Here is a 26,642-nt window from a genome sequence, read left to right on the forward strand (position 1 = left end):
TGAATTAAATAAATAAATAAATAAATAAATAAATAGGGGTTTTAGAAAGAAAGAAAGAAAGAAAGAAAGAAAGAAAGAAAGAAAGACCACTTACCGAAAGGGCATGTACCTACACGCTGAGGTGCAACACAAACAATGGGACCTTCACATGTTCCTGTAACAGGGTGGCATGGTTTGTCCCAATGACATGGCCGGCATTCAGCTTCACACTCTGGCCCATAGTATCCATAGTCACATGCTTAAAATAAAATAAAATAAAAGTAATATAGCAGTATGGAATGTTCAAAATGTTTCACATACATTATCTTGTTGTAACCTTTACAATAGCCCTGCTAGGTAGGTCCCTATTATTATTTCCATACCTGAAGTTGGAAGAAAAGATTGGCTAAAGTTAGAGCCTAGTTGGAACTCAGCTATACAGCTGAAAATAAAATGTTTTAAGTGTGTTTTATATGCAATATACAATATGACACTAGATGGCAATGGTGAGCCTTATGGAAAATTCATTGTATTTTTAAAAACTTTTTTAAAAAAGCATTTTCAGAATGTTTTTTATATGTGTGTAGATTCCACCTCAGTTGGGAATTCCTGAGTCATAAGCTCAGCTATCCCCAACGATTAAACACTCATGCTGAAAGACATGCACCAGGTGGGATACGGGCAGGCAAAAAGTGGTTAAGCTACCATAACCACACTCACCCAGTTTTTGCCAGTGTTTTCCCTGAGCTTGATACTGCCAAAAAGCCAGTTCTGTTAATTTCAAGCAGAAGCAGCTGTGCATACCACTGATTGGCTAAGGGCTTATGCTAATATACTCCCATTTCTACATTCTCGGCAAATCAACTGAAAAATATTTTTTTTACAAACTTTAACACACATATGCAGAGTGAGGGAGAAGGTACAGTAGGTAGATTTGTTAGGGCATCATGTAGTCACAGGGTTGGGTTACAGCTCCATTCCTGTTGATGAAGGCAAGAGCAAAACGCTCTTTGGGAAGTGAGTGGCTCCCATTTAGTTTTGCAGAGCCACTAAATTTGAAAAGTCATTGGAGTATCACCAAGGATAAGAAACAACAAGAAATAAAGAGCCCATTTCCCACATAACCATAAGTAGTACTACTTAACTACTACTAACATACTGTATTTTTCGCTCTATAAGATGCACCAGACCACAGGACGCACCTAGATTTTGGAGGAGGAAAACAAGAAAAAAAATATTCTGAATCTCAGAAGCCAGAACAGCAAGAGGGATCGCTGCGCAGTGTAAGCAGCAATCCCTCTTGCTGTCCTGGCTTCTGGGATAGCTGCGCAGCCTGCATGCACTCCATAAGACGCACACACATTTCCCCTTACTTTTTAGGAGGGAAAAAGTGAGTCTTATAGAGCAAAAAATACGGTATATAGTGATGGAACGACAAAGCTACAACCATAACAGAAAAGAAAAAGCATAGAGAAAAGAATCAGTTGCAGTCCCTATTAGGGAGAGACCCCAGGGACAAAACTCTCTTCGGGTAAGTACCAATTGTACTATTTATAGTGGGCATCAAGCGGTCACTGGGTTGGGACATATCACAGCTTTCCCCATTAGGATCAACAGCAACAGATTAAAGCAGGCATAGGCAAACTTCTGTCCTCCAGATGTTTGGGACTACAATTCCCATTCTCCCTGACCACTGGTCCTGTTAGCTAGGAATGATGGGAATTGTAGTCCCAAACATCTGGAGGGCTGGAGTTTACCTATGGCTGGATTAGAGCTTTAAAGCCTGTTGAAGGACCTTGAGGCCAAAGGTGATATCCATTGAGGCAAATAAGTCCATTTTATAATGTCTGGCAAATGTGCTATGCAAGGACCATGAAGCCACCCTGCAAATCTCTGACAGTGGGGCATTAGTGGAAAAGGCAGCTATTTTGCTGCAAACCTGGTAGAATGCAAAGATAGGAAGAGGAAGATTTTTATTGGTCCTTTTTCTGATTTTTATTAAGGTGAAGGAAGCAGGGAAGAGAAGAAGCAAAAAAATAAAAAAGGTAGGAACAACATTTCTGAGGGAAGCAATCTGAGTAAGGTGTGAGGAGAGAATGGGCTGAAGCGTGGGGGGAGATCAGCCAAGTACAAACGGAGGAGGTAAAGAGGGAAAACCCTGACCATGGGAAGAAGAATAGAAAGAATATAAAATGAAGATTACTGCTTTGCACAGGCAGGAACAGATAACTAAGTGGGAGCTGCCCACTTTCCAAAGAGCTTTTCTCTCCTGCCTGCATCACCAGGAATGGAGCCATAGCCCAACCCAGTGACCTTATGATGTCCGCTATAAATAAAGATGTTAAACGAATGTTTGTGAGTAGTGCTTTTTTCATTAAAAAAAAATATGTTTAGGGGCACTCTTTTTCCTACTTATATTAAAATACTGCCCCTCAATGAGGCGAAACTTAGATTCACAAAATGTTTAGGGGTATGTGTCCCCCAGAAAAAAGCACTGTTTGTGAGTATGCTTTACAGTGTTTGGAAGAGGCAAAAAGAAAGAAGACATCAGTGTTCAGTTGAGGGGGTATACTGGACGAGTAAAAGCAGGAACAAGCAAATATCACACTTGAAGGAAAAACTTCTACATCTGTAGGTGAAAGAAACTAGCTATTCCAAGGTGCCAGATTCTTCAGCAAGGAAAAGCATGAATGAGATTTTAAAGGATCTACAGTGGTACCTCGGTTTACAAACAGGCCTGTTTATGAACTATTCAGTTTACGAACTCCACAAAACTGGAAGTAGTGTTCCGGTTTGTGAACTTTACCTCGGTCTATGAACAGAAGCCGAACAGTGGAAGGGCATGGGCGGCGGGAGGCCTCATTAGGGAAAGTGCACCTTGGTTTAAGAATGGATTTGGTTTAAGAATGGACTTCAGGAATGGATTACAGTAAGTTCGTAAACCGAGGTATCACTGTATTTAGAATACAAAAATATCACAGAATTTTGTATTTTCATGAGAGGGAATCTTGATACGATTCAGTATTCAATAATTCTAAACATTTAAGAAGGTACTCAAGACAATTACGACTACCTGATTTTAAAAATGTTACACTTGGACCAAATCCGCCACCAACTAATATTAAACCATTGAACAAGAAATATCCATTTTTCCACAATCCATAGCCAAGACATCTTGACTTCAATCTAATACATTCATCCCTTGAATAATTGTAAGTATAATTGGTTGACAAAGCTGGTTTCTCTGAGATCACTAGTGAATCCCAAAAGCCTGTGTATACATCAAGGTCTGTAGGAAAGACAGAAAAACGTTATACTGAGGTCCATCTGTTAAATATATATGAACAACCAAATATTAATATCATTTATGTGATGCTTCTTTAAGTTCTACAGCTTAATTAACAGGGATGTAGACGTATAAAGCTAGTTTATACAGATGATACGGATACGGATATGGATGATATGATACGGATATGATACAGATGATATGTTACTTATGATACGGATGACTCGCAACAAAGCCAGGCAAGGTCAGTTAGCACTTTGAAAAATCTATGCTGAGTACTGTATATTTCTTTAAAATGTTAAAATTTGTAGACAAAATAAACAATGTCATAACTCTGATATTTTAATCATCCCTATTATTGCTCACTTGCCTGCAATCAATATGCTTGAACATATGAGGGAATTCAGCAGCACTGCTCACAGATTGTAAAAAGCAACCCCCCCCCTTTTTTTAATTCTAAACCTTTGCCCATCAACTTACGATACATGAGCCACAATGCATGTACAAATTCAACAGAAAAATGAAGATACTGAAGACTGGGTACCACCATTAGACCCATAACAGCATTTGACAAGTTATGGCTTTGTTGCCATAAAATCAACTACTATTAAGCAATTGCTACTAGCATGCTTTAAATCAAGACAGTAAATCCCACAGAAATAATGCAAAGCAATTCTTTAAGGCAATCAGTCATTCAGTGCTGACAAAGGTAGCAAGAGATCTAGAACTTTCTGGGGATTTCTTTAATGCCAATGTAAGATATAAAAAATTAACAGAAAAAACACATGGGTCTCTTAACAAAATGATTCTGTTCAGATTTCCAACAGCTCCATTACATTCCTCTCTGTGACACCTGGGCATGCTCATTGCGCTGTTTTTGGGAACTTGCCTCATGAGGAGGGTTAAAGAGGATTTGTTTGTTTTTTGACCTTCTGCATATCTTAGGGTTCCCTGGTGATGTGGTTGTTTCTTCTCTGAAATCTTGCTTAGTGTGTGACTGATTCCTGAAGGATCAAACTAAAGCACCATCTAGTTCAGCATCCTATTCTCACAGTGGCCATCTACAAGCAGGACTTATTTTCACCTCTTTAAGAGGTTTTTTAAAGCTTTTTTTTGGCACTTCTGCAAATCATTCATTTAATTGAGTTATGCTTGAGGGGGTAAGAAGTGTACATTTTTATAAAACTACAGAGGATCTTCATTATAACAGCTGGTGAGTTTTGAAAGCTGCTGCTGGCTCTTCTAATTCCTTCTGCTAACTCTATACAATTCTCAGAGTTCATCTAGGTTGCTACCTCGTTTAGATGCTGAAGCTATCAGAATTTTGTCAGAATACAAATATTCACCACAGCAGATCACAAGTAAATTGAGAGGCCAATGGCCTAAAACTTCCCAAATAAATACAGAAAGTTTGCATTAAAAGCCTTCAGATTGAAACATATGATCTAAGACCTTATGGGCTGTTGATCATGGATACACAGCAAAGTGTACCTAAAGATTTAGTGCCCCAAAACAGAGTACTATAAACTACAGTGGTACCTCAGTTTACGAACTTAATCCGTTCCAGAAGTCCGTTCTTAAACCAAAACCGTTCTTAAACTGATGCGCGTTTTCCCTAATGAGGCCTCCCGCCACCAGTCCCTTCCACCGTTCGGATTCCGTTTTAGACCAAGACACTAATTCCGGTTTTGCGGAGTTTGTAAACCAAATCATTCTTAAACCGGACTGTTCTTAAACCGAGGTACCACTGTACTGTGTTGCAACTGATATATTGTAATTCAGGGCTTCTTTCTGTTCCAAGCAAGTAGCATTTAATCCCTCTGTTGGGACAGTTGATCTTCAAAAAGTCAATAATGCTAACTCTCATTCAGTTGTCTTCTTCCCCAAATTATACATGAGCAACTTCTACGTAACAATAAAGATCAGCAGACTCCAAACCTCGTCCAGCTGGTCTCTTGCACACCCATTCTCTCTTTTCAGTACAATAAACTTTACTGATAACACCTTTGTTTGACATATCAGCACATCTGTGCCATTTGTACCCCTTTGGGAAATCCAGCCTGTCAAAATATAATAAAAGAATTAATTAAGTAACTTCATCTGTACATGCCAATGTAATTTCTACATGATCATTGCTGATCACTGGTGACCACCAACTATTCTTTCTCCCAACTTGAATGGAGAGCGGATACCCCTTCTGAGCCAAGCTGGGAGTGTGCACTGAGAAGATAGTGCAGGCTGACGGATCATTCAGTGCATTTTCTTAACCTGTCTGGGGAGGGAATTGCCTACTCCTCACTGAAATTGGGTGAGCAGGGTGCTTTAAAAGTGCAGATTGTGCTGGCTGTCAACAGCAGGTGGGATGCACACTTACAAAACACTATTACTTCTGTTTTAAGAATGCTCCTGGCAATTACACTGCGAGAAGTGAGGTTACAGGGAACCAGACAGAGGGCCTTCTCGGTAGTGGTGCCCACCCTGTGGAACACCCTCCCTTCAGATGTGAAGGAAATAAGCAGCTATCCTATCTTTAAAAGACATCTGAAGGCAGCCCTGTTTAGGGAAGTTTTTAACATTTGACTGGGAGCCGTGCAGAGTGGCTGGGGAAACTCAGCCAGATGGGTGGGGTATAATATATATTATTATTATTATTATTATTATTATTATTATTATTATTATTATTATACTACATCATCACATGATGCATTCTGGCCCAACTGCTATGAAAGAACAAAGGGTTTTTGTTGTTATTGTTAAAGAAGCAAGGGAGGGTAAAGTTAAACAGCTTAGACATTTTAGTGAAATTCCTACTCCTGAAAGCACTCAAACCCTAGCTTTTTTTCCCATTCCATGCATACTTGTTATAAGATCTTTGTATCTGATATAACTTTTTAGAGGAAGAGGTGGAATAATGTAAGGAATTGATTGGCAGTACCTTCTAGTAAGAAATGAACACTTGCACAGATGGCCTTTTCAGATATTTTAGTACCAGTGGGCTGACTGGTATAAGGCAGTCGTCTATATTCCTATGATTCCAGCCAGGCAAGCATTTAAGCAAGGCACTAATGCCTATGTCTTTGGGTACCATACAAAGAAAGAAGAGCTGACTAACTGTTCTCAGAGTCCTGATATTTTCTAATACTCAGATCATACAAGTGCATTACCACCACCAAAGCCAGTGACATTATATGATACGTGAGAAAATCAAGCAGCCATGCCTCAACTTTCCTACTAAGTGCAACATATTGTGATATGGTAGGAAAGCAACATGTCTGGCCCAGCCTTTAGGTTTGAGCCAATAGCAAAACAACAATTTAAATGTGAGTGGAAAAGGGATAAGGGTTGGCCAGATGTAGAACAAAGCTTAACCCCAAATATTTATTCACTACCCTGTTCTTAGAAAAAGTGATTTTGTCATGTGTTACTTACTCATACTTCCATAACTTTCTCCAGACTCTACCTCTACGCTCTCTCAGTCTTTCCCTGACCTGTTCTCAGTATTTTGTAATAATAAAGACCACTACTTGATACCAAATGAGATCTGCGTACAGAAGTTCCAGATACTGTGTTTATTATCCTTGATGAGTCTTTTGATAGCTGTTTGCAAACATGCAATACACAGCTGAGATCTGCTTAAACTGCCAACAGTTATGGATTGGGCCCACTCATTATACATACCATTGCAATGTACTTTCTGCATTGTCCTCATGTGACCAAGCCCAGACCTCATCAGAGTTTATATCTTGCAGTCCTAGCCATGTTTTTTCTCTAACAAACCTTTGTATCCACTCCTACAATTGAAATCAGGACGAGGAATAAAAACAGAAATAGCTAGGCAGTACTGATTTTTAAAAGCAGTGCATGTGTTTTCACAATTAATGAAAAGATGATCACTTTGTTCCCATTCCAACTGCAAATGCTGCTTCTGATATTAAACTGGTGTTGGGTTATCTTGCGCAGGTATCATTAAAGCAGTTAGAAATTATATTATTTTAGTACTAGGATAAACAATGAGCAAAGTTGAGATCTGGATCTTCAGTACATATTGTATTTATCATGAGGACTACCTATTCAACTGTGATATACAAGCTCTTTAAAACCTCTTCCTAGCTTGGGTCAAAGATATCTCAAGGACCATTTCCCCCCACCTGAATCTGCCCAAATGTTAAGATTTTTTACAGAGGTTGTCCTTTGTGTCCTACCAGCACCTGAAAGAGGACAACTGATGGAAGAGTAGTTCCAGCTCTATCAATTGTCATTGATTGGCAGCCATTTCATCTGGCTGCGATAGAGGGAGAGATGGGAAGAACAACACCCTCTGTGAACTGTGCAGAGGAACCTGCTTCAGTTGGCTCCTCCTCGCCCTCAAACAGGTCATTAAAATAACTTTGTAAGTTTAAGACTAAGTGCCAGATTTTGCTTTTCCTAGTCCCTCATCTCTCCTCCTCTCATGCTGCGTCTTTTAGACAGGAAGCCTGCAGGGAGGGACTGTGCTGTCTATTGTTGAACTTATCTAAGCCACTTTGGAAGCCTTTTTGGCTGAACAGCAGGGTTAATACATAAGGAGGATCTTTGTGCAAAATTAGACATTAACATATGTATCACTTACTGAGCCAGGAAGGACAAACATAAATCTGATGCGCATTCAACTAATCATTCAGTTATGTATACCTTGGTGTTCTGCATGCCACTGCTCATCCCCAGTCATATTAGGCTTACAAAGACACACAGTGGAATGGAAAGGTACTTTAAGGCATGAATAAAATAGTAATATAGAAGTGGGCACTTGTATCCAGTAGGACCAAGTTGATCTATTCTTGCTGGTGTTATTGTTTGAAATGCATGTGGTAGCTCTTGTTCCTTTGTCTGATTGATGTAGCCTATCTCCTTGCTCCTACAATCCCAGGGGAACTAGCAGCTGGAGCACTGTTCTTTTCAGAAAGGATGGGAGGAAATAAGCTCCCTTCAGCTGCTCCTTCTCTGGCCAATGGATGGGGTTGATTGGTCTTACTCTTGTCCCAATTATCTTTCTGAGAGGCAGGGGGAGCAGCTTCCTAGTGGCCTTTGGTCCCCTGGCCAACAGCAGAAACCAGAATGTGCTGCCCTTCAGCTGTGCAGCCCCTGAGCAATAGTGCTATGGATTAAAACCCTCTGCTAGCAATTTAACCGTGGGAACAAAATTCTTTGGACCAGCAAAGCACCCATTAATGGCTGGGAAGGAGCAAGCAAAGCTAAACAACGTGTTGCAGAGCAGAAGTTGTTACTGTTGGTTTCTGCTCTCTTCACTGTGCAGAGAAAGGCTTGTCACAAGACGATGTTTACATTCCAGTCAGAGTTGCTGTTGGAGTTTCTCACGGGAAAGGAGACTGGATGTGACGTACACTGGTTTCCTGTTTTTCACTGTTCACATAGTTCTCCTCTTCGAGCTTCAGAGGAGAGAGGATGCTTTCTCTGCTCCGGCAGAGGCAAGATGTTTTTCTGTAATCTACCAGCTTTGATATGTAAATAAAACAATTTACAGTATGTGCACGTACTCCTCATCATTCCGCTGTGCTTGAGACACTGCAAAATCAACAGTTACTGTCATGTAACTGAGTGTACCTCACTATGGTATGTACTGGCAATAGCAAGGGCCAGTAAAACAGCTTGCAGAAGTAAGCTAGTATGAAGTTTTGCAGGCCAGTAACTTGTAGGTTTGTTCATAAGGCTGAGGTAATGTGATCTGGGCGTTCTGCATCTATGTCCGCACATGAAATGTTTCCCTCTAAAAAGGTGGGGGGTGAGGGCAGAAGTGAATGCGTGCAACAAGCTTTCAGGCAGAGAATCCAGATGAATATTGCCTTCTATGTGTGACACGTAGAGGAGCATGTACTAATTCACCATGTGGACAGGTATGAACCAGCCTTCTCAGGTCTTACCATTTAAAAATGATAATTGAGGTTCTGGGGATTCTTACAGCAATTCTTTACAACAGCATCACTAAAGGAACTTGCATCAGCTTGGAAAGAATAACATAAAAGTGTAGAAACATTTTTTTACTGTATAGTGCCTGCAATATTAATAAAAAAGTACAGCATTCTTCTGAATTGTGATACTTCTACATAGGTGCTAAAGTTCTGGAAGTACAGGCCAATTAAGACAAGAGTCACTAATGGTAAAATAGCCATACCAGATCATCTTGGTCTTCAATCCATAGAAGTTCAGCAGCCCTAAAACGACTGCAGGAAGAATTGGCTTCTTCCCAGCGTTTTTCAGCATCAATATGGACAGAGAAATAGTAACAGTATCTGTTCCAGTAGCGCCATTTACCCATATCGGGACATCTCTGGCTGACTGTGCCTTTAAAAACAAATGCACAAAAAGCCACTTCATACAAAACAAATATGCAAAACATTTACCCTGTGCAAACAGAAACTTTCCAGTCTCAATAAATTCACTCTCATGATATCAACAAAAAAATATAGGGATGGCCTGTAGAAAAAGACAGAAAAACTACGTTTTCCAGAGAACTGTGGATTTGGCAAAGATTAGCTCAAATTCATATTGGGGTGGGGGGGAATAGCTCCCCTTATTCCAATCCAAAGAGAATCCACGGGGTGCCAATCACTAGTTTCCACAACCATCATGATTCACTGGGGCAGAAATGTGTATCTGATCTGTGAACAACACACTGCATAATATTTATTCTGCTTGGAGGCTTTTCCCAATTCATTGCAATGTAGAAGTCATATTCAGAGAATGGTTCTTGTTACAGGACTGGCTAAACTAGGCATTAAATTTGCGTGTAATCACCTCTGAAAGGATGAGCAGGCGCTCAAACAGTGCTAGTGCAGCCACTCTTATGGCATGGTCCTAGTCTCCATCATTCAAAGGATGTTACTAAGAGCATGAACATCTGCTCTGTACTGAGCTAAGCAACTACAGGACAAAATATGCACCAGGGCACATGGGGAAACAGCAGTGTCCTGTTTCATTTCCATTAAAATGATCCAGAAAACAGAGAAGCATTTAGGGATATTTTGAAGACCCGCTTCAACCACAGAACAAAGACAGCAATATTTCATATAAACTAAATTTATTAATTTTTGTTTGTTTTTTAAGCTTACTTTCTGAACACCTCTCTATAGAGGATGTGTCTCTGCAGAAGGCTTTCTCATCACAGAAACCAGTCAACATGTTACAAAGGGCATTATCTCTGCATGGTGGACATTCTTCCCCACATCCATACCCGTAACGTCCTGGTGAACAAGCTAGAGTACAGAGAATTTAAAATTTTTTAAAGTAACAAAGCAGGCTTGGACATCTATGTATGATAAAAATATGATAAAAAATATTCCAAGCTACAAATACACAGGCAAACATATAGGGAGGAATTCAACATAGTATTAAGGAGATCATTTTGTCAGCACAAGAATTTCTGCTTGCCTGATGGAATGAGTTCTCCTCTCCTCCTCCCATGTACTGTTCTAGGGATTATCCTGGCCTCCCATGAGGAAATTTGGGGGCCATGGTGGGGAGGATGGAGAAGCCACATCATGTTATCGGAAGTCGCTGCATGGGCTTTCACTAGGTGGACTGGTCAGCTGAATCCAGCCCTAATAAATTATTTTTTACAGTAAGATCCAGTGTTTTACCACAGCAACATGCCTTACCATGGACAAACTACTGATTACCATCATACCTTGGATCTCAAACACCTTGGCTCCTGAACAAATCGGCTCCCGAATGATTGAAACCCAGAAGTGTTATGGTTTTTGAACAATTTTTGGATGCTCCTGCAGCCAATCAGAAGCTGTGCCTTGGTTTTTGAATGGTTCCAGGAGTTCTGTTTGAGAACCAAGGTACAACTGTACCTTGTCAACAGTAAAGGGAGTCAATAACCAATGAGTGGGTATCCCTAAGAAAATTTTGCCACACCAAGCAGCCCAACTGGGACCTGTAAAAAGACCATGACCTATAGAAGACTGTTCAGAAGATACTGCAGCCCTCAAGATGAAAAATTCTGTTTCAGAAAGAAGTAAATAAGCACTACTAAAACTGTAAATAATTACAGCAGTGTTAAATTCTGAATCATCACTTCAGCTTATGGAATTATATCCATTCTGGATGCTTTGTCTCAGCCTGTGTGAAATAAATCACAGAGTGATGTACTAACAAGGTTGAGCAGAGAATGCATGAGTTAGACTATTCCAAAACATCATGGGATCTCATGCTTTCTTATCTGTACTGATTATTAAAACCTGGATGTATTCCCAACACTTCCAGGTGCTTCAAACTCAAAAGCTAAGCAGCATTTTCTCATTCTCAGCTGAACATAGAACAGTAAGCAGAAAATCATATCACTACAGTGAGAGCAACTGGAGATGGCTCAGCATTGTTTTAAAGCAGCAATCAAATAGAAAACATAAAAAACCCTGGGTATTACTGTGACAGGTGCAAAGCAGGTAAACTGTATAAAAGTTCCAATAAACCCCTAGAATACAATAGGATGTATGACTGCCCTGAGAAAGCCACAGAACAGCAACAAAATATATGGGTCATTTGTGAGGAAAGTACTGTGGTCCTCCGCAACTACATGGAGACACTGTGGGCAACACAACCCTAAAAGAGTAATATAAGCATATGGATATTTAGCACCTTTGATACAGAAGAAATACAAAGTGCAATAACTTACTTTATCATCCAAGTGCTAGGCAACAAGATAAATAGAAATTTACAAGAAGAAAAAATACAGAATCAAACATGTTAGGTTGTAAAATATCAAAATGCTGGCAAGGCTATGCTATGTCTGCCAGCTCCAGTTTCCACAGCTTACTATATCTCTTGGGCCTTTATTTAACCTCCCATACCAATTACATTCTACTACATTTGTCTTTTATTTTCTACTATGCTCCCTCTTCTTCAGTTTGTCTATCTTTGTCAATTTACTTTTCTCCATTTCTCTCTTTGTCTCCTATGTTGTGTGTGCTCTCTCACTAGTGCGCTCTCTCTCTCTCTCTCTCTCTCTCTCACACACACACACACACACACACACAATGCATGTCAGTACTGTATCACCGTTATCATATTTCCCCCTCCTCCAATTTGGTTTGCTTCTTATGCTTCCTAGCTCAATCTCTCTTAGATCAGTAGTTCTCAAACTGTGTGTCAAGTCCCATGGTATAATATGAGGATACCCCTCAAAAGCATGTTAGCACTTTTTGAATGGCTCCTGGAATGCATTAGGATGGGTTGGAACCTGCAAGCTTCAATATAAAAAACATGCTCTCAAGTTTATTATTTAGCAGAATACTGAGCCATCTCAGTTTAACATGGGGTACAACTAGCATGGCTCCTCCAGATGATCTGTGTTTGGGCTGGGATATTAGGGTTCAGACACTCCTTATGGTAACCTGGACTCAACCTGTTCAGGGCTTTGGCTATTGACATAATATATGAACCCGACCCAGTAGCATATAGGCAGCCAGTCCAGATGTTTTAGTGGAGGTGCCACATACTGTTGGCTTTCTGACCCCATCTATAGTCTAACTGATGCTTTCTTCACCAGCTGGAGCTTCCAGAGTAGGGCAGTACTACATACTGTGCATTACAGTAATCCAGACTTGAAGTTACCAATTCATGGACTACAGTGGCCAAGTTATCCCAATCCAAATACGGGTGTAGCTGGTGTACTAGGTGAAACTGCTAGGGACATTTGGGCCTCTTGTGTCTAGGTGTATCTAGGAGTACTACCAAGTTACAGACCTGCTCCTTTAGGAGTGCAACCCCATCCACAAATTTTGTTGGCTCCCACCCCCACAAGGAATCACTTTATAGGGAAAAAAACTAAATTTGGTCCATCTTTAAGCTCCACTGGTTCTGATCCTTCACAATATTTCCAGGACATTTCAAACTTCTATTTGGAGCTATTATAGCTCAGAATTTTGAATCTTTACTCAGCATTCCAGTGCACCAAAACAACTATAAAAACAGAAATGATCCTTACCGGTCTTCAAGTGAAATACATGATGCCTCACACCTGATACCATTTCCATTCCTGTGACAAGAAAATGTTTGTCTGGCCAGCTACTTATTCCAGTACAGTTCTCTCTTAATATACAATAGAATCTTGCTTCCTCAAAGTTTTTGTACACAGCCAGGGGGTGAACAGCCAGCATTATTTTCCCAGGGTAATCAATGAAAATGTCAGGACCAACTTTTTTAAAAAGAAGAGACAATTTAGTAACATTATAATTTAGTAACAAGATTACTGACAGCAAATACAGCATGAATTGCTATATGAAAGAAAGCAAATTTAGGAATCTTAGTCACTACAATTAATCATACTTACTCTGGGCAAATTCAGATTCATAATCATAAAACAGAGCAAAAGGTTACGTGATCCTATGATGAGCATTTATATTGTATAACAATCAAATATTCCAATCAGTACCTATTTCTTTTTCACAAACATAGAAATGTTGCTCAGTGCATGGTAATGCCATAAGTCTGCCTCCTCTAACCATCATAACACATCCATTTGCTGTGGCAGGAAAATCCCATAACCTGATTAAAAATATAAAAAAATAAGCTGGTAGAATTAACAATGCAGTTTATTTATACACTCTGCCTTACAAAATTAAAAAAACCCCAACAACTGAATATCCCATACATTTCTGTACTCTTTACAGCAGTATTCCTGAGAATGCAGAACCAATTTGTTTACTTCAGAGGGCGCCTTTATAATGTTGTATGTTGTCTAATTAAAAGCAAACAGGAAACTTTTCTGGAATATGTAGAAAATACTGAAATCTAAAAGCAGAATGCAAACAAAAAGCAGATGGCATAGAAATTAGGGACATCTCTGAGAGTCCAGTTCCCAAATTAAATCTGAATGGATGGAACAATAGCTCAACACTAAACATAGTAGTGTGGTGTCACAGGAAAGTGGGACCAACTGCCTTTATATTAATGAACAGAACAAAAATCCAGTTATATTGATAAACAGGCAGCCCCCAGTTTACGCATGTTCAATATGTGCACGACCACGTCTATACAAATCATGCCAAACGTGGAAGTAACCTGGAAATGCCATAAAGACGTCACTGAAAGGGTGGAATGGAGGCAAGGGCAGAATGAGGTGTTTGCAGGCTTTTTCAATGGTTTTCTTTGTATGCAAAATGTTAACGGGAGGCGACCTGTAAATTGGGAGGGGAGATTTCCCAAAACTAAGAAATTAATAAATGTCAGAATCTAGCTAATAATTGGATAAGGAATGGAAAATGCAACCTGCTGAACTGTGCCAGATGTGGAATCCCTGGGTTGGTGCCTGGTAACTAGGTGCAGAGCCATTAAAAACCAATACCAGGGCCATTAAGGATTTTGGCAATACAAATGAACTGTCCTCTCCACCACCCATCCTGGTTCTGAGGAGTGGATAGAGGCAGGACAATTAACAGGAGATGGGATGGGGTGAGTAGAAAAAGAGTAATTTCATAGGAGGCTTGGGTTTTGGGTGAGAGGTCTGCTGGGAAAGAGAACAAAGGTCAGAGCCCAAGAACTGCTGGGCGGGCAGAACCAACTTGGCTGTTGCCTGGAAGAGGCTGCATTATGCGACAAGGGGTCATGACTGACTGCTGCTTTGGAACTAAGCTTGCTGAAGCTATGGGGGGTGGGGGTGGGATGAGAGACATTCTTAGGGTAAAATGTTCTGCACCCCCTCCATTGTAGATTTCCAGGGGTAAATGTGTTAATAAACCAAATTTCTTACAGACACTAGCCTCCACTGTCCTTCCAATGGAAACACAATCCTGGGTAAGCTCCTGGAATCTCACACTGCACATGGAGATTATGGTAACATGTAACAATATTATTGGACGAAGACAGTCACAAAAGAATGGGGGGGGGGGGAAATGTATATCTTCCAGAGAAGAACTCTCTCCGTCAGTCTGTAGGCCTTAGCTTCCAAAATGCTTCTCATCACCAAAACCTTCTTTAGCATCCTCTTCTGATGACAATTTGAGAGTTATAACTGAGCAAGAGTGTTATTAAAAACAATGCTCAATAGGTACTATGGAAGTATCTATGGAACTATGCTCTTTTCCTGCAACTGCTGAAATTGAATGCTTACCAGGAGTAGTGTAATGGATCAACAGCTTCTTGATCGCCACTCCATTTCCATACACTTCCTTCCTGTAGCAAACCAATCCAACTCTGACTTTCCATCATAGTATTAAGCCACTTCTAGAAAAAGAAATCTCTTTTAAAAACAGCTTATCAAATTTAAGACCTGAACAAATATCTGGAATCTGTATTGGGATGGATGGAATTCAACATGTACTGTTGGTTGATGACAGATGCAAGCTACAGAACCCTGCTAGACAAAGGATCCTTGGGATGGCTTATGCAAAGTCATTAAAAGACAAAGGGTCTCAGGACTGTGAAAGACAGGGTAGTCAAGGTGATAGGGAGGGAGCAGGGAGCAGGCTGTGCTCACATGAGAAAAATGTGCCTCTAAAAATGTTCTTGGGATAGGGAGGAGTTGTTTGGAGTAGGAATGCGCTGGGAAGAAGGGAAACAAAAGCCAGAAATAATCTTGGCAGGCTGACTGAAGTGAGGCTGGGCTCCAGTGCTGCACTGTGGGGAACACACCCCTCTGACAATGACTCTTTCCATCTAAATTCAGGTGTAAGTATGTGAATAAGAAGGACGTGGGTGGCGCTGTGGGTTAAACCACAGAGCCTAGGACTTGCCGATCAGATGGTCGGTGGTTCGAATCCCCGCGACGGGGTGAGCTTCTGTTGGTCAGTCCCTGCTCCTGCCCACCTAGCAGTTCGAAAGCACATCAAAGTGCAAATAAAAAGGTACCGCTCTGGCAGGAAGGTAAACAGCGTTTCCGTGCGCTGCTCTGATTCGCCAGAAGCGCCTTAGTCATGCTGGCCACATGACCCGGAAGCTGTACGCTGGCTCCCTCTGCCAATAAAGCGAGATGAGCGCCACAACCCCAGAGTCAGTCACGACTGGACCTAATGATCAGAGGTCCCTTTACCTTTTATGTGAATAAGACATATTTCTTAAAGCTACAACAGCTTCCGCTGCGTCTTGATTCTCAAAGGAGCACAAATTCTGGTTGGGCACCTAGAACTGTCCTGGAATCTTGCTACTGCTCGGCAGTCAGCAGGGTAGTGCTCAGCCTTTGTAACAATACTTAAAACTCTCGTACAGGCATTACAGCTCTTCAGCCATGTACTTCAGGCCTTGATGGTAACTAGACTGATACAAGCAATTTTCCTCCCACTATTCCCTAGATTGCTTTTTAGCACCAGCTAGTATACTCAAACGCAGCAATTGCAGTAGACTCATCTTGATGTTATCAGGGCCAGTTTATCAGTGGGCTGGTAATTTTTTTAAAGGAACTGATGTAACTGATAAATTAACCTAAACTGATTAAAGGGGGGGGGGGGAGAGAATGCTACTCATCACAGCACCTATACACTGGGCTAGATACAGCAGGACTTTCAAGGTACAAATCTTTGTTTTTTTCTTGAGAGGGAGTACTATTAGTTTTCTTTAGTTCTTAGCCATCCAGCTAGCCTTTTCCCTCCCTCTGTTGTACCTTAGTGCATGTACCTAGCTTGGCTAGAGAACGGTCTAGGCTCTGCTCGCCAGTCTCCCAAAACGACCTGCCAGCCAGTCCCATTTCTGAAGCTTACATGCCTTCCACACCCTTCTGCCTTTTTGGCTTGAGCAATAGGGAGAGAAAACCATCTTCAATGGGTCAGATTTGGCTTATGAATCTCCAGCAGCCTATTACATCTTCAGTCTAATTGATTACATATCTGATCAAATGTAAAAAGTTGCAGTGCATTAAACCTAAATTAGTCAGTTTTAAATGTACTTATGCCTGTTCTTTTCAATGATCTGATGTGTATGATTGGGTTTTTGCCTTTTTGAAATATTTCCAGCTCCTTTTCCTGAAAACAGGAAGAAAGGTAGCCTAAACTGAAACTAGCAATGCTTAAACCTTTTGCAGTACAGTGGTACCTCGGGTTACATACGCTTCAGGTTACACACGCTTCAGGTTACAGACTCCGCTAACCCAGAAATATTACCTCAGGTTAAGAACTTTGCTTCAGGTTGAGAATAGAAATCATGCTCCGGCGGCACGGCAGCAGCGGGAGGCCCCATTAGCTAAAGTGGTGCTTCAGGTTAAGAACAGTTTCAGGTTAAGAACGGACCTCCAGAACGAATTAAGTACTTAACCTGAGGTACCATTATATGTCTTTTTGTTGTCTCAAATTTATTCTTGCACTAAAGTACAATACCTTTTCCTTTTCATTGTCAATTTTGACAAGGTTGACATCCTTGTAGTATGAACACTGCACGCTTGCCTGTGCGTACTGCTGTTTCCTTTTCTTTTCAAAATAATAGCAGTGTCCGTCATAAAACCACCATGGGGCATTCTGTGGACATTTTGGATTCCTGATGCCTGAAATGAAGAAAATTATAAGGAAACTAATGCTGATCTCTTATGTCAAGTGAGAACTGAACCTTTCTCTATAGTTGAGGATCATATCTATGATTGGATTTCTCCTCCAACTTGCTCGAAAAGACAGGTATGCCATCTGTAGTGGGCAGCCTGGCATCTTGCCTACTCCAAAAAAGCAGCTTCAGGCACAGCTCTGCTTCTCTCTGTTATTCTTTATTATTATTATTATTATTATTATTATTATTATTATTATTATTATTAAGTGGTGAGTGTGTGATCTTTCCATGGGAGCATTTGATTGGCAGAAAGTGCATGGTATTTCACACATAACTGGTGCAATTACTCCATCTTCCAGTGAGTGGAGATTTTTGGTTATGTTCCATCTTCCCAGGATTTTCCCATTGTTTGTTTGTCCTCTTTGCTTGTAGATATAAATGCACCCCTTCCTTGTGACAATGGTTCCGTTTGTTTTCTTCTTAGAACACAACCACTACCCAAGTTTTGCAAATGTCTAAACATTGGTCTTCAGATTTGGTTTCACTAGCAGCTATTTTAGCTATTTCTAATATCAGAGAAAGAAGACAGGCCGACTCAACTGCCCTCCAGTAAGATTATTTATTCTTTTTCATACAGCCTTAGCTATATCACATGCTAAACTAAAGCATCATGGCCAACCCAGCAGTGCAGCAGCTTTTAGTACTCCAAGTGACAGGAACACATTCTGACAGATATTCAGTCAGTTAGACTACAGTCCTTTATGTATTTACCTGAAAGTAAACCTCACTCAACTCAGTATGCCTAAATTTTTATTAAACATGAATAGTTTACTAGGACAGGTCACAATCTTGCAGAAACTAGAGGTGTGCCAAACCATTCATTTTATTTTCATTAATATTTTCATCATGAAGCAAAGGCTCATGTATAATGCAGATATTCTGAAGCAAAAGTTGGTTGCAATGTTTGCCATTATACTATTTTCTGAGGTTTCACAACTGTACACCCTTTCCTTCATTCAAAAGCACTACCAGTTACACATATCAAATTTGCACTGAACGGAATCATGCTATTTTAACATGTTTTTTGTTTCACATTACAAACTGTATTTGCATCTGTTTGCATTTACTTTCTAGTGCTTTTCTACTGAAGTTCATACTGTATCTAGCCTTTTGTTTTATAGGGCCAAATGAGCTGCCTCCAGAGATATGTAGTTTTAGTCATCATGCCTTGTCTCTAAGCCTGTCTCAAAAACGTTTCCTTAAAAACAGCACCAACAAATCTCATAAGCATTTTGTAGCAACATCACCACATTGTATCTGCTTTTAAATAAGCATCTTTTTGTATTTTCCATTTTTTCTGTCATGGAGACTAATGAGCGCATCTAGCAAATACTGTATACAAATTGCTTGTTTTTAGTTTTGAGAAATGGCACAAACAAGAAAACTTCTATTTTGGAAATAAGAAGGGTGTTGTGGGTAAAAAAAGTTCATGCAGATTGCACATGCTGGCGAACATATTCAAAACATCATGTTACAAGGAAAAATCTAAGGATGGATTTTTTTTAAAAAAACCAACTACTTAGTTATTTGAGCAAGTGGTCTCATATGCATTTCATCCTGCTGTGGTTTTACAGTTGGTTGAATTCAGTGGAAATACCCTTAACCTCCCCTGTAAATTAATCTGTTATTTGCAAGGGTTCTACCAAGGCTTAAAGTCAACCAAAATTTTCCATAGGAAGACAGCTCCACCCTTGCAAAATAAACATTCTCGATTTTCATTTGTGCTTATACAGTGGTACGTCTAGATGCGAACGGGATCCGTTCCAGAGCCCCGTTCACATCTAGAAGCAAATGTAACTAGCGACGGCACGTCTGCGCATGTGCGCATCGCTTTTCGCCACTTCTGTGCATGTGTGTGACGTATTTTGAGCGTCTGCGCATGCACAAGCGGCAAAACCCGGAAGTAATGCGCTCCGTTACTTCCGGGTTGCCGCGGAGCGCAACTCAAACGCGCTCATCCCGAAGCACATTCAACCCAAGGTATGACTGTATATAGACAAAAAACCCCACACAAATCTGTTCAAAGTAATACTGTACCTAATTCACACAGTTCACCTTTGAACTGGCCAATACACTGCATCCTTTCTGGGCACTTGCCATTTACTGAATTACACCTGAATCCTCCATAGCATTTTTTACAATCGGATGCACAGTTATAACCATAGAAACGAAAGTTACATTCTGTGTAGAGAATCAGATAAACATTATTACACACTTAAAACAAAATCATACGAAACCTCAGAGAAAGCTGAGAAGCAACCAAATGACGTCACCATCTAGCCAGCTTCTGCATAGAACCAGCTGATCTAAATGTTAATATGCAGAAGGGGTTGTGGGAAATAGGGGAGTTGAGGACCTTGATGCATCTGACATTAATAAAGATGAAGGCTAATGTAACAGTTTACTTCATTTTTTAAAAAACCAAAGATCACGTAAGTTGAATTCCACCATTCCCAGTGAAAAAGCATATCAAACCATTGTAGAGAGGGAAGGGGCAGTATGGAGAAAGCAGATAATCCTGGTTGACTTATAACACAGACACATAGATCTTAACCTAAAGGCTGTGCCTAAAGGAACTATGATTTGCCTGCCTGCACCATATACTTAATTCTCAGAGTTGTTTAAAAATCAACCCCTCTTTCCAGGAACTCTGGAGAATTGTAGCTCTGTGAGGGAAATAGGGGTCTCCTAACAGCTCTCAGCACCCTTAACAAATTACGGTTCTCAGGATGCCATTGGGGAACATATGGCTGTTTTAAGTCATATGATACCACTTTAAATGCATCATGCAGACAGGATCTCAGACTGCTGTGAAGCTAAACTAGGGAGGAGGGTGGAAGAGAGAAACAGAAGGTAGGAACAAGTCATGAGCATTCAAAATTCCTTTTTCGGTACCTAAAATAATGTAAATGAGTAAGTAAAGACTCCCAGCTAAGACCAAGAAATACAGTACATGAGTGAAAGGAAGTCAAGACTAAGTGAGCAGAGTCTAGAGGACCAGTCCCTAAAACAAAGAAAAACAGGATAATCATATATGGGAAAATTATTGCTTCTGTAAGTCTCCTCCGTTTAGATTGCAGGACTTAAAATCTCTTGCTTGAAGCTTGGGGAGGGGGAAGTATTTTTTTAAAAAGGGGGGCAATCCCTGTTGCAGGTAATGATACTGCACCCCACATAATACAGTTCTTTGAATTTTCATGTCATGTCTTTTGGAGAAATCTCTGCATAAGGTCACTGCAACTGTGATGAACTGGGTTCCAAAAGTTTTAAATTTCTAAACTCTCTCAAATGTGTGTATTTCTTGATTTTACTTAAGAAATGTGTTTTCTGGTCTTATGTCAAGAAAGACACACTTATGGTCAGGCTTAAAAAGTCCATGTATGACAGTCCACATGTGCACTGGAGGCTTTTTCTACATCACCACTATCCATTTTAGTCAGAAAACCCCTAAAATGGGTAGTTAATATCGTAGAGAGATGCAGCAAGAAAGGAGAAACTGAGAACTTTTCCCTGGTTTCCATATATGTGCATGAAAGCACTTTCTGCATGGGTTTTTTTAGATCCTGACCTATGAGTTTTGAATGTAAGCAAGATATGGTTTTGGCTAAGACATGAAATCTAAATCTGGGGAATGAAATAGAATTACATTTTACAGCTCAGATTTAAAATGGGAGCTATTTAGATTACAGTAAGAACAAATACACAAGCTTTTCAAACTAAATCAAAACTTGCATAGTGATGAAAAATGAAAGATACCTATAAGACCCACAATACTTTACAAATATTTTTAGAGTACTAGTGCATTTTAAAAGCTGTTTACTAGTTTTTATTTCAGGCGCACAAACATACCACGTCTTATGTATGCAGTTGCAGCTTCATCATAAGTAACAATTATATCAACACCTCTTGTTCTTCTGTAGTATCGGTAATCTTTCACTATTCCTGTGCAGCTGGCATTATTTAAGCAGTCTAATGCAGCGGTGGAAAAGGAGGTATAAAAGTGAGGTTCTAATGGTCCTGACAGAAAGTGATCAGTATAGACATCAAAAAGATTTTCCACTGAGGTAAAAAGAAAAAAGAGGGAGGGGGCAGGAATTGTCTTTACTATCCATTCTAATAGAAATATGCTTTGAATAATTATCAAATAAAGTTTACAATACATTCTTTTTATCCAGTTATGTTGTTTCACCTCAGAGTTCTTTTGTGGGTTACTTTTCTTTTACAGACCTAGATAGTCAATTGTTTGGCAGTGCAACACTCTCAGCCCCCCTCCCCGAGTGTTCAGAACATATACACGCCAGAGATACTCTAAGCAGAACTCCATGTCCTAGCAGAAGGGGCAAGGGTAAAATGTAAATCTCTAGCTTAGGTGTTTTCATAGTAATGTGTTGGACTCACCCACTGTTCCCCAATATGAATTAAGACTTCTTACTCATTTAGCTTAAGAGTGTGAATGTGCTAGATATAATTGCTGTACCTACACGACATAAAGATCAATAGACAGATATTACTTCACATTAGTTACTCCTTTCGTTAATGTATATTTTCTTTCATGGAATGAACCATTCTTTTGGGGTAGTCTGGTGAGAGAGTATGTTCTTGGTTAACAGATTAATTCCCAAGTACACCAAGGTCCAGAAAGGTCTTTTTTCATGAGTGGATGTACCACTGTCTCTTTCTTTTAAAATATTTTCACTATAGAATTTTGAGCCTTTGACAATTCAATATTATATTTCTTATACAATAAGATAATAGTGCAATCATACAGAGGGGAAAGAAAGGTCAAGAAAAGCAGATCAATATACCGTACATAAAAATCTAAATTATTGTAAATTGATTATAAGGTGAAAAATCATCATTTACATTGTCATACCACAATTATTTAAATATAAGCAATTTCTCAATACATTTATTTTCCTGATTACAGTGGTGCCCCGCAAGACGAATGCCTCGCAAGACGAAAAACCCGCTAGACGAAAGGGTTTTCCGTTTTGGAGGCGCTTCGCAAAACGAATTTCCCTATGGGCTTGCTTCGCAAGATGAAATGTCTTGCGAGTTTTTCCGACTCCCCCCCCTTTTTTTAAGCCGCTAAGCCGCTTATCTGCTTATCCGCTAAGCTGATAAGCCGCTAAAAGCCGCTAAGCAGCTAATAGCGCTAATCTGCTAAGCCGTCAATGGGCATGCTTCGCAAGACGAAAAAACCGCTAGACGAAGAGAATCGCAGAACGGATTCTTTTTGTCTTGCGAGGCACCACTGTATTATATATTGCGTTCCTCTTATACAGTAACCTTATAATTAGACTAATTTGTCAAATCTTCCTCAACCATTCCTCTATAGTAGAGGGATCCTTAGTCTTCCATTTTTGAGTCATACTATATATTAAATCCACTTTAATTCTTTTGCACCTCCAGCACTGCTTATTTTGGCTATAAATTTTGCCAGTGTTATGTAGATAGTAGTTTGAAATTGTTTTCTTTCATATTCACACCTAATAATATTTTGGGGATTTTTTAAAATTCGAAACACAACAGAGATAATGTTACAGATAATATTTGTTGGTAATAATCCATTTTTTAATTTTTTTTGTCTTTGATGTCAGCTGTAGGGTAATTAGATATAATCTATTGAATAATTTGAGTTATGAGGCTGAGATTAAAAAGTGTTTATTAGCAGGATGGTAAAAGCTCCATATCTATTAAGTGATTTTCCTCCATTGTTAAAAAAAAAATTTGGGTAATACTCTCCAGATATTACTTAGGACCTGCCAATTACAGACGATACAGCTCCATTATAGTCTCTGCCAACAGTCACTCCCCTTTCTGCATGGTTTTTCATTAAGATTTTTAGGGATTTAAAGTAATTTATTTGATTTATCAGTGCATAGACATAGATCAGAGAATATGTATATTGAAATATGACCCCTTCTGAGTATTAATACCACCACCCCTTTCAAGTCAGTGGTTCCACATGGTCAGCACCCCCCATCCCCGACCTGAACAAGCAAGCCATGATGGGCAAATACTGGGACAGACAGCTAAAAGCACACTGTCCACATCCTCTGGCCTCAACTAATGGAACTGATCACATAGGCTTGAATACAGAGTACTTTAAACGAGAACAGGCAAGTCCTTTGATCAAGTGGCACTGCCACAAATTATTTAGACAACAATCCACTACATTGGGGTGAGAACTTGTTCAGCTCAAGAGTAACATTATTTGGTGGTTAACCTTCCACAGGTCATGTGCAAGAAGTGAGCAGTGCCACTTCACAAATTTCTTTGATATACAAAATCACCCAACTGATTCATTCATTCATTTACTCTCTCCAATACACTTTTACCCCAAACCCCAGCATCTGAGGACGGGAAAATTATATCTTTTTTCAGATCTAATTGCCATAGACGGGTGATCTTCATGGAATTGGATTAAGTCCCAGCTGCAACTTCCAACCAGAGACTGTTTTCAAGTTTAATTACCCCCGCCCAGGCAAATATCCAAGACAGCAACCCCTCCTGCAACCACAATACAAAGCTAGACCTACTGGAAGAGCCTTTTTGAGTTCCCTGTATCAATATTGTGTGCCAAAATTTGAAGTTTTGCAAAAGAGGGCATACTGCCCACAGTCAAGGATCCAAACACTGCAGTGATTTGTCAAAGATGACTTTGTAGAAAGCATAGTCCATTCAAAAGCACTCTGAAAAAGAACAGCCTGTTTCCTTCCTTTTTATTCTGTACTATAGTGCTGTACAAGTTTTGGCAAAGGAGTGTACATTCTGCCCTTCCCAGGGCCAGCATGTGTACCCAATACTCATGGGTATGGCTCATCAATCTCATCTAAACTAATTCTGCAAATACAGCAGATCTTGTCCAGTAATGTTTCTGTTAGAAATTGTAGAAATACATTTTTTCACTAACTTGAGTTCTCCATTAACTCATGTGTTTCCAAATTGCAATATGTGGAATGTGGAAAGAGTGATACACTGGTAATTCTCCTAAACATTCCATAACAATGTATTTGAAAGAGGAGGGTATCATTGAGCAGAATGTCCAGCAGCAATGTTCATCCCAGGATGGGCCACCTCAGTGCTCTCTGGCAAGTGTAGATCGTCTGTTGGAGCATATGCCTTCCAAAGGATGTTTCCTCAGTGATACAAGTGTCAGAGCTGTATAAGTCTTTCCAAAATACTTTTGGGAAGTCCTCCAAATGTCCAATGTGTGCCACTCCTTTTCTTTGTGGCAGTGGCACAAAGGAAGGAAAGGCAGTGGCTTTGTGGCAAGGAAAGGAAGGAAGGAAAACATCAGATTTTGTGCCTGGCGGAAGGCACAGTTGACCTTAGGTATAAAAGTTGGTTTTGTTTGCAGAACTTTCATGTTTAAGAACCAGGAGAAGCAGAGTTCTGAGACCCTTCTTGCTGAACACCAAGAACAGCACTTTCCAGAATGGCATTTTAAAGTGTATCATATATATGGAGCCTCAAAGCTGATCAGCGCTTGCAAATCTTGTGATGGTGTGACACCACAAATCTGTGCACTTGATATTAGAGAAGTGAGTCTCCCCTTAATATGCACTTCAAACTGGAATGGGAGTTCTTCAAAACTGTGGACATTGCTTCTGCCTGTCTCAAAACTGTGTAGCCTGAGTTAGGACTACCTTGAGGTCAGCCCAGGTTGCAGATGCACCCATCTATCTTCACAATCCAGATCAGGTGTGGGGAGCCTTTGGCCCTCCAAATTTTGCTGAACTACAACTCTCATCAGTCCTAGCAAGCATGTCCAATGGCCAGAGATAATGGCAGTTATGGTTCAGCAACATCTGGCGAAGAAAAGGTTCCCCAGGCCTGTCCCAGATGGTCATGTACAAGTTCGACTACACCTCACTCTTCACTCATTGAAGATTAGATCTTTTAAAAGAGTACACACTCTGGCTGAGAGTTGTCCAGCACTACTCTGGCATTCTGAATTCCTTTGGGAGGTCTTTTGGCATCTCAGGCATGGAAGCTATCTGGGGCAAATGATAAGGGAAGCTCCTTAGGGCCATCTAGATGGCCTGTGCAGTTGGTTTGTAGACCCCCTATCACACCTGATATTCATTTGTGTATCACATGATTTACAGCTTGCTTCATCCCGCATGATAAAGGATACCTATGCAACCTTGTGCCTCACCATGAATGGAGAAAAGAAATCTGATTAACCTAGAGAGCTCACCTTGATATAATTAAAATCAAAATTCTAAGCAAGTATTTAGGGAAGTTTTTAATGTTTGATGTTTTACTGTGCTTTTAATATTCTGTTGGGAGCCGCCCAGAGTGGCTGGGGAAACCCAGCCAAATGGGCAGGGTATAAATAATAAAGTTATTAATTTTTTTTTTATTAATTATTACAGATGTTTTCTTCTTCATCACCTTCAGAACTCTACCGTGCAGTTTACCTTCAATTCTCTTGCAAATAAATTTGTGTTTTTCCTCACAATTTAGTCTCAGAGCAGTTTGGTCTACTGAATTAAGACCCATACATCTTCCAGCTGGGCTCCCTTTTAGTTCCAACCTGTAAGAAAAAGACATGACTGATTAACTGGTATAGACACAGATATGCACATTTCTGTTACATCTTATAAAAAACTTTTCAGCGACCTTACAGATCACAACAACAATAATCCAGGAGCAGCCTATGAGGAGGGGTGGCACCATGCTCCTGGCCTCCAACAACAGAGTTGCTGCAGCTTACTGGGAGGGAGAGGGGCATTCTGCAGGGCGCATTTACTCCTCAGCCACAGCACCAACCTTCTTGTCACCTTGCCCGTCTCCCTCCTTGTAAGCGGCAGTGACTTCACAACCAGGTCCATGATGTCACTCC

General features: G+C 40.2%; 1 protein-coding gene across 10 annotated transcripts in view; it reads right to left on the reverse strand.

The window, feature by feature from the left end:
* The window catches only part of LOC307211372 (uncharacterized protein), an 81,454-nt gene that overhangs the window by 36,746 nt on the left and 18,066 nt on the right, over window positions 1–26,642 (reverse strand). For 7 of the 10 annotated variants that reach the window (XR_013836413.1, XR_013836414.1, XM_079967919.1 and 4 more), the window contains 13 exons: window positions 26,218–26,333; window positions 21,638–21,847; window positions 19,826–19,969; window positions 17,569–17,732; window positions 15,375–15,487; window positions 13,698–13,810; window positions 13,251–13,460; window positions 10,372–10,515; window positions 9,435–9,604; window positions 6,944–7,056; window positions 5,204–5,325; window positions 3,053–3,268; window positions 95–238 (listed from right to left, as the gene is read on the reverse strand). Coding sequence is in view for 8 of the 10 variants with exons in the window: in XM_079967919.1 (XP_079824045.1) it covers window positions 95–238; window positions 3,053–3,268; window positions 5,204–5,325; window positions 6,944–7,056; window positions 9,435–9,604; window positions 10,372–10,515; window positions 13,251–13,460; window positions 13,698–13,810; window positions 15,375–15,487; window positions 17,569–17,732; window positions 19,826–19,969; window positions 21,638–21,847; window positions 26,218–26,333 (1,979 nt within the window). In the remaining 2 variants the exon portion in view is untranslated. Of the gene's footprint in view, window positions 1–94; window positions 239–3,052; window positions 3,269–5,203; window positions 5,326–6,943; window positions 7,057–9,434; window positions 9,605–10,371; window positions 10,516–13,250; window positions 13,461–13,697; window positions 13,811–15,374; window positions 15,488–17,568; window positions 17,733–19,825; window positions 19,970–21,637; window positions 21,848–26,217; window positions 26,334–26,419; window positions 26,441–26,642 lie in introns of those variants that run through there. The other 3 variants (XM_079967914.1, XM_079967917.1, XM_079967916.1) reach the window with 3 other exon arrangements.

The sequence above is a fragment of the Podarcis cretensis genome (assembly GCF_951804945.1).
Source record: "Podarcis cretensis genome assembly, chromosome: 2".
Taxonomy (NCBI): domain Eukaryota; kingdom Metazoa; phylum Chordata; class Lepidosauria; order Squamata; family Lacertidae; genus Podarcis; species Podarcis cretensis.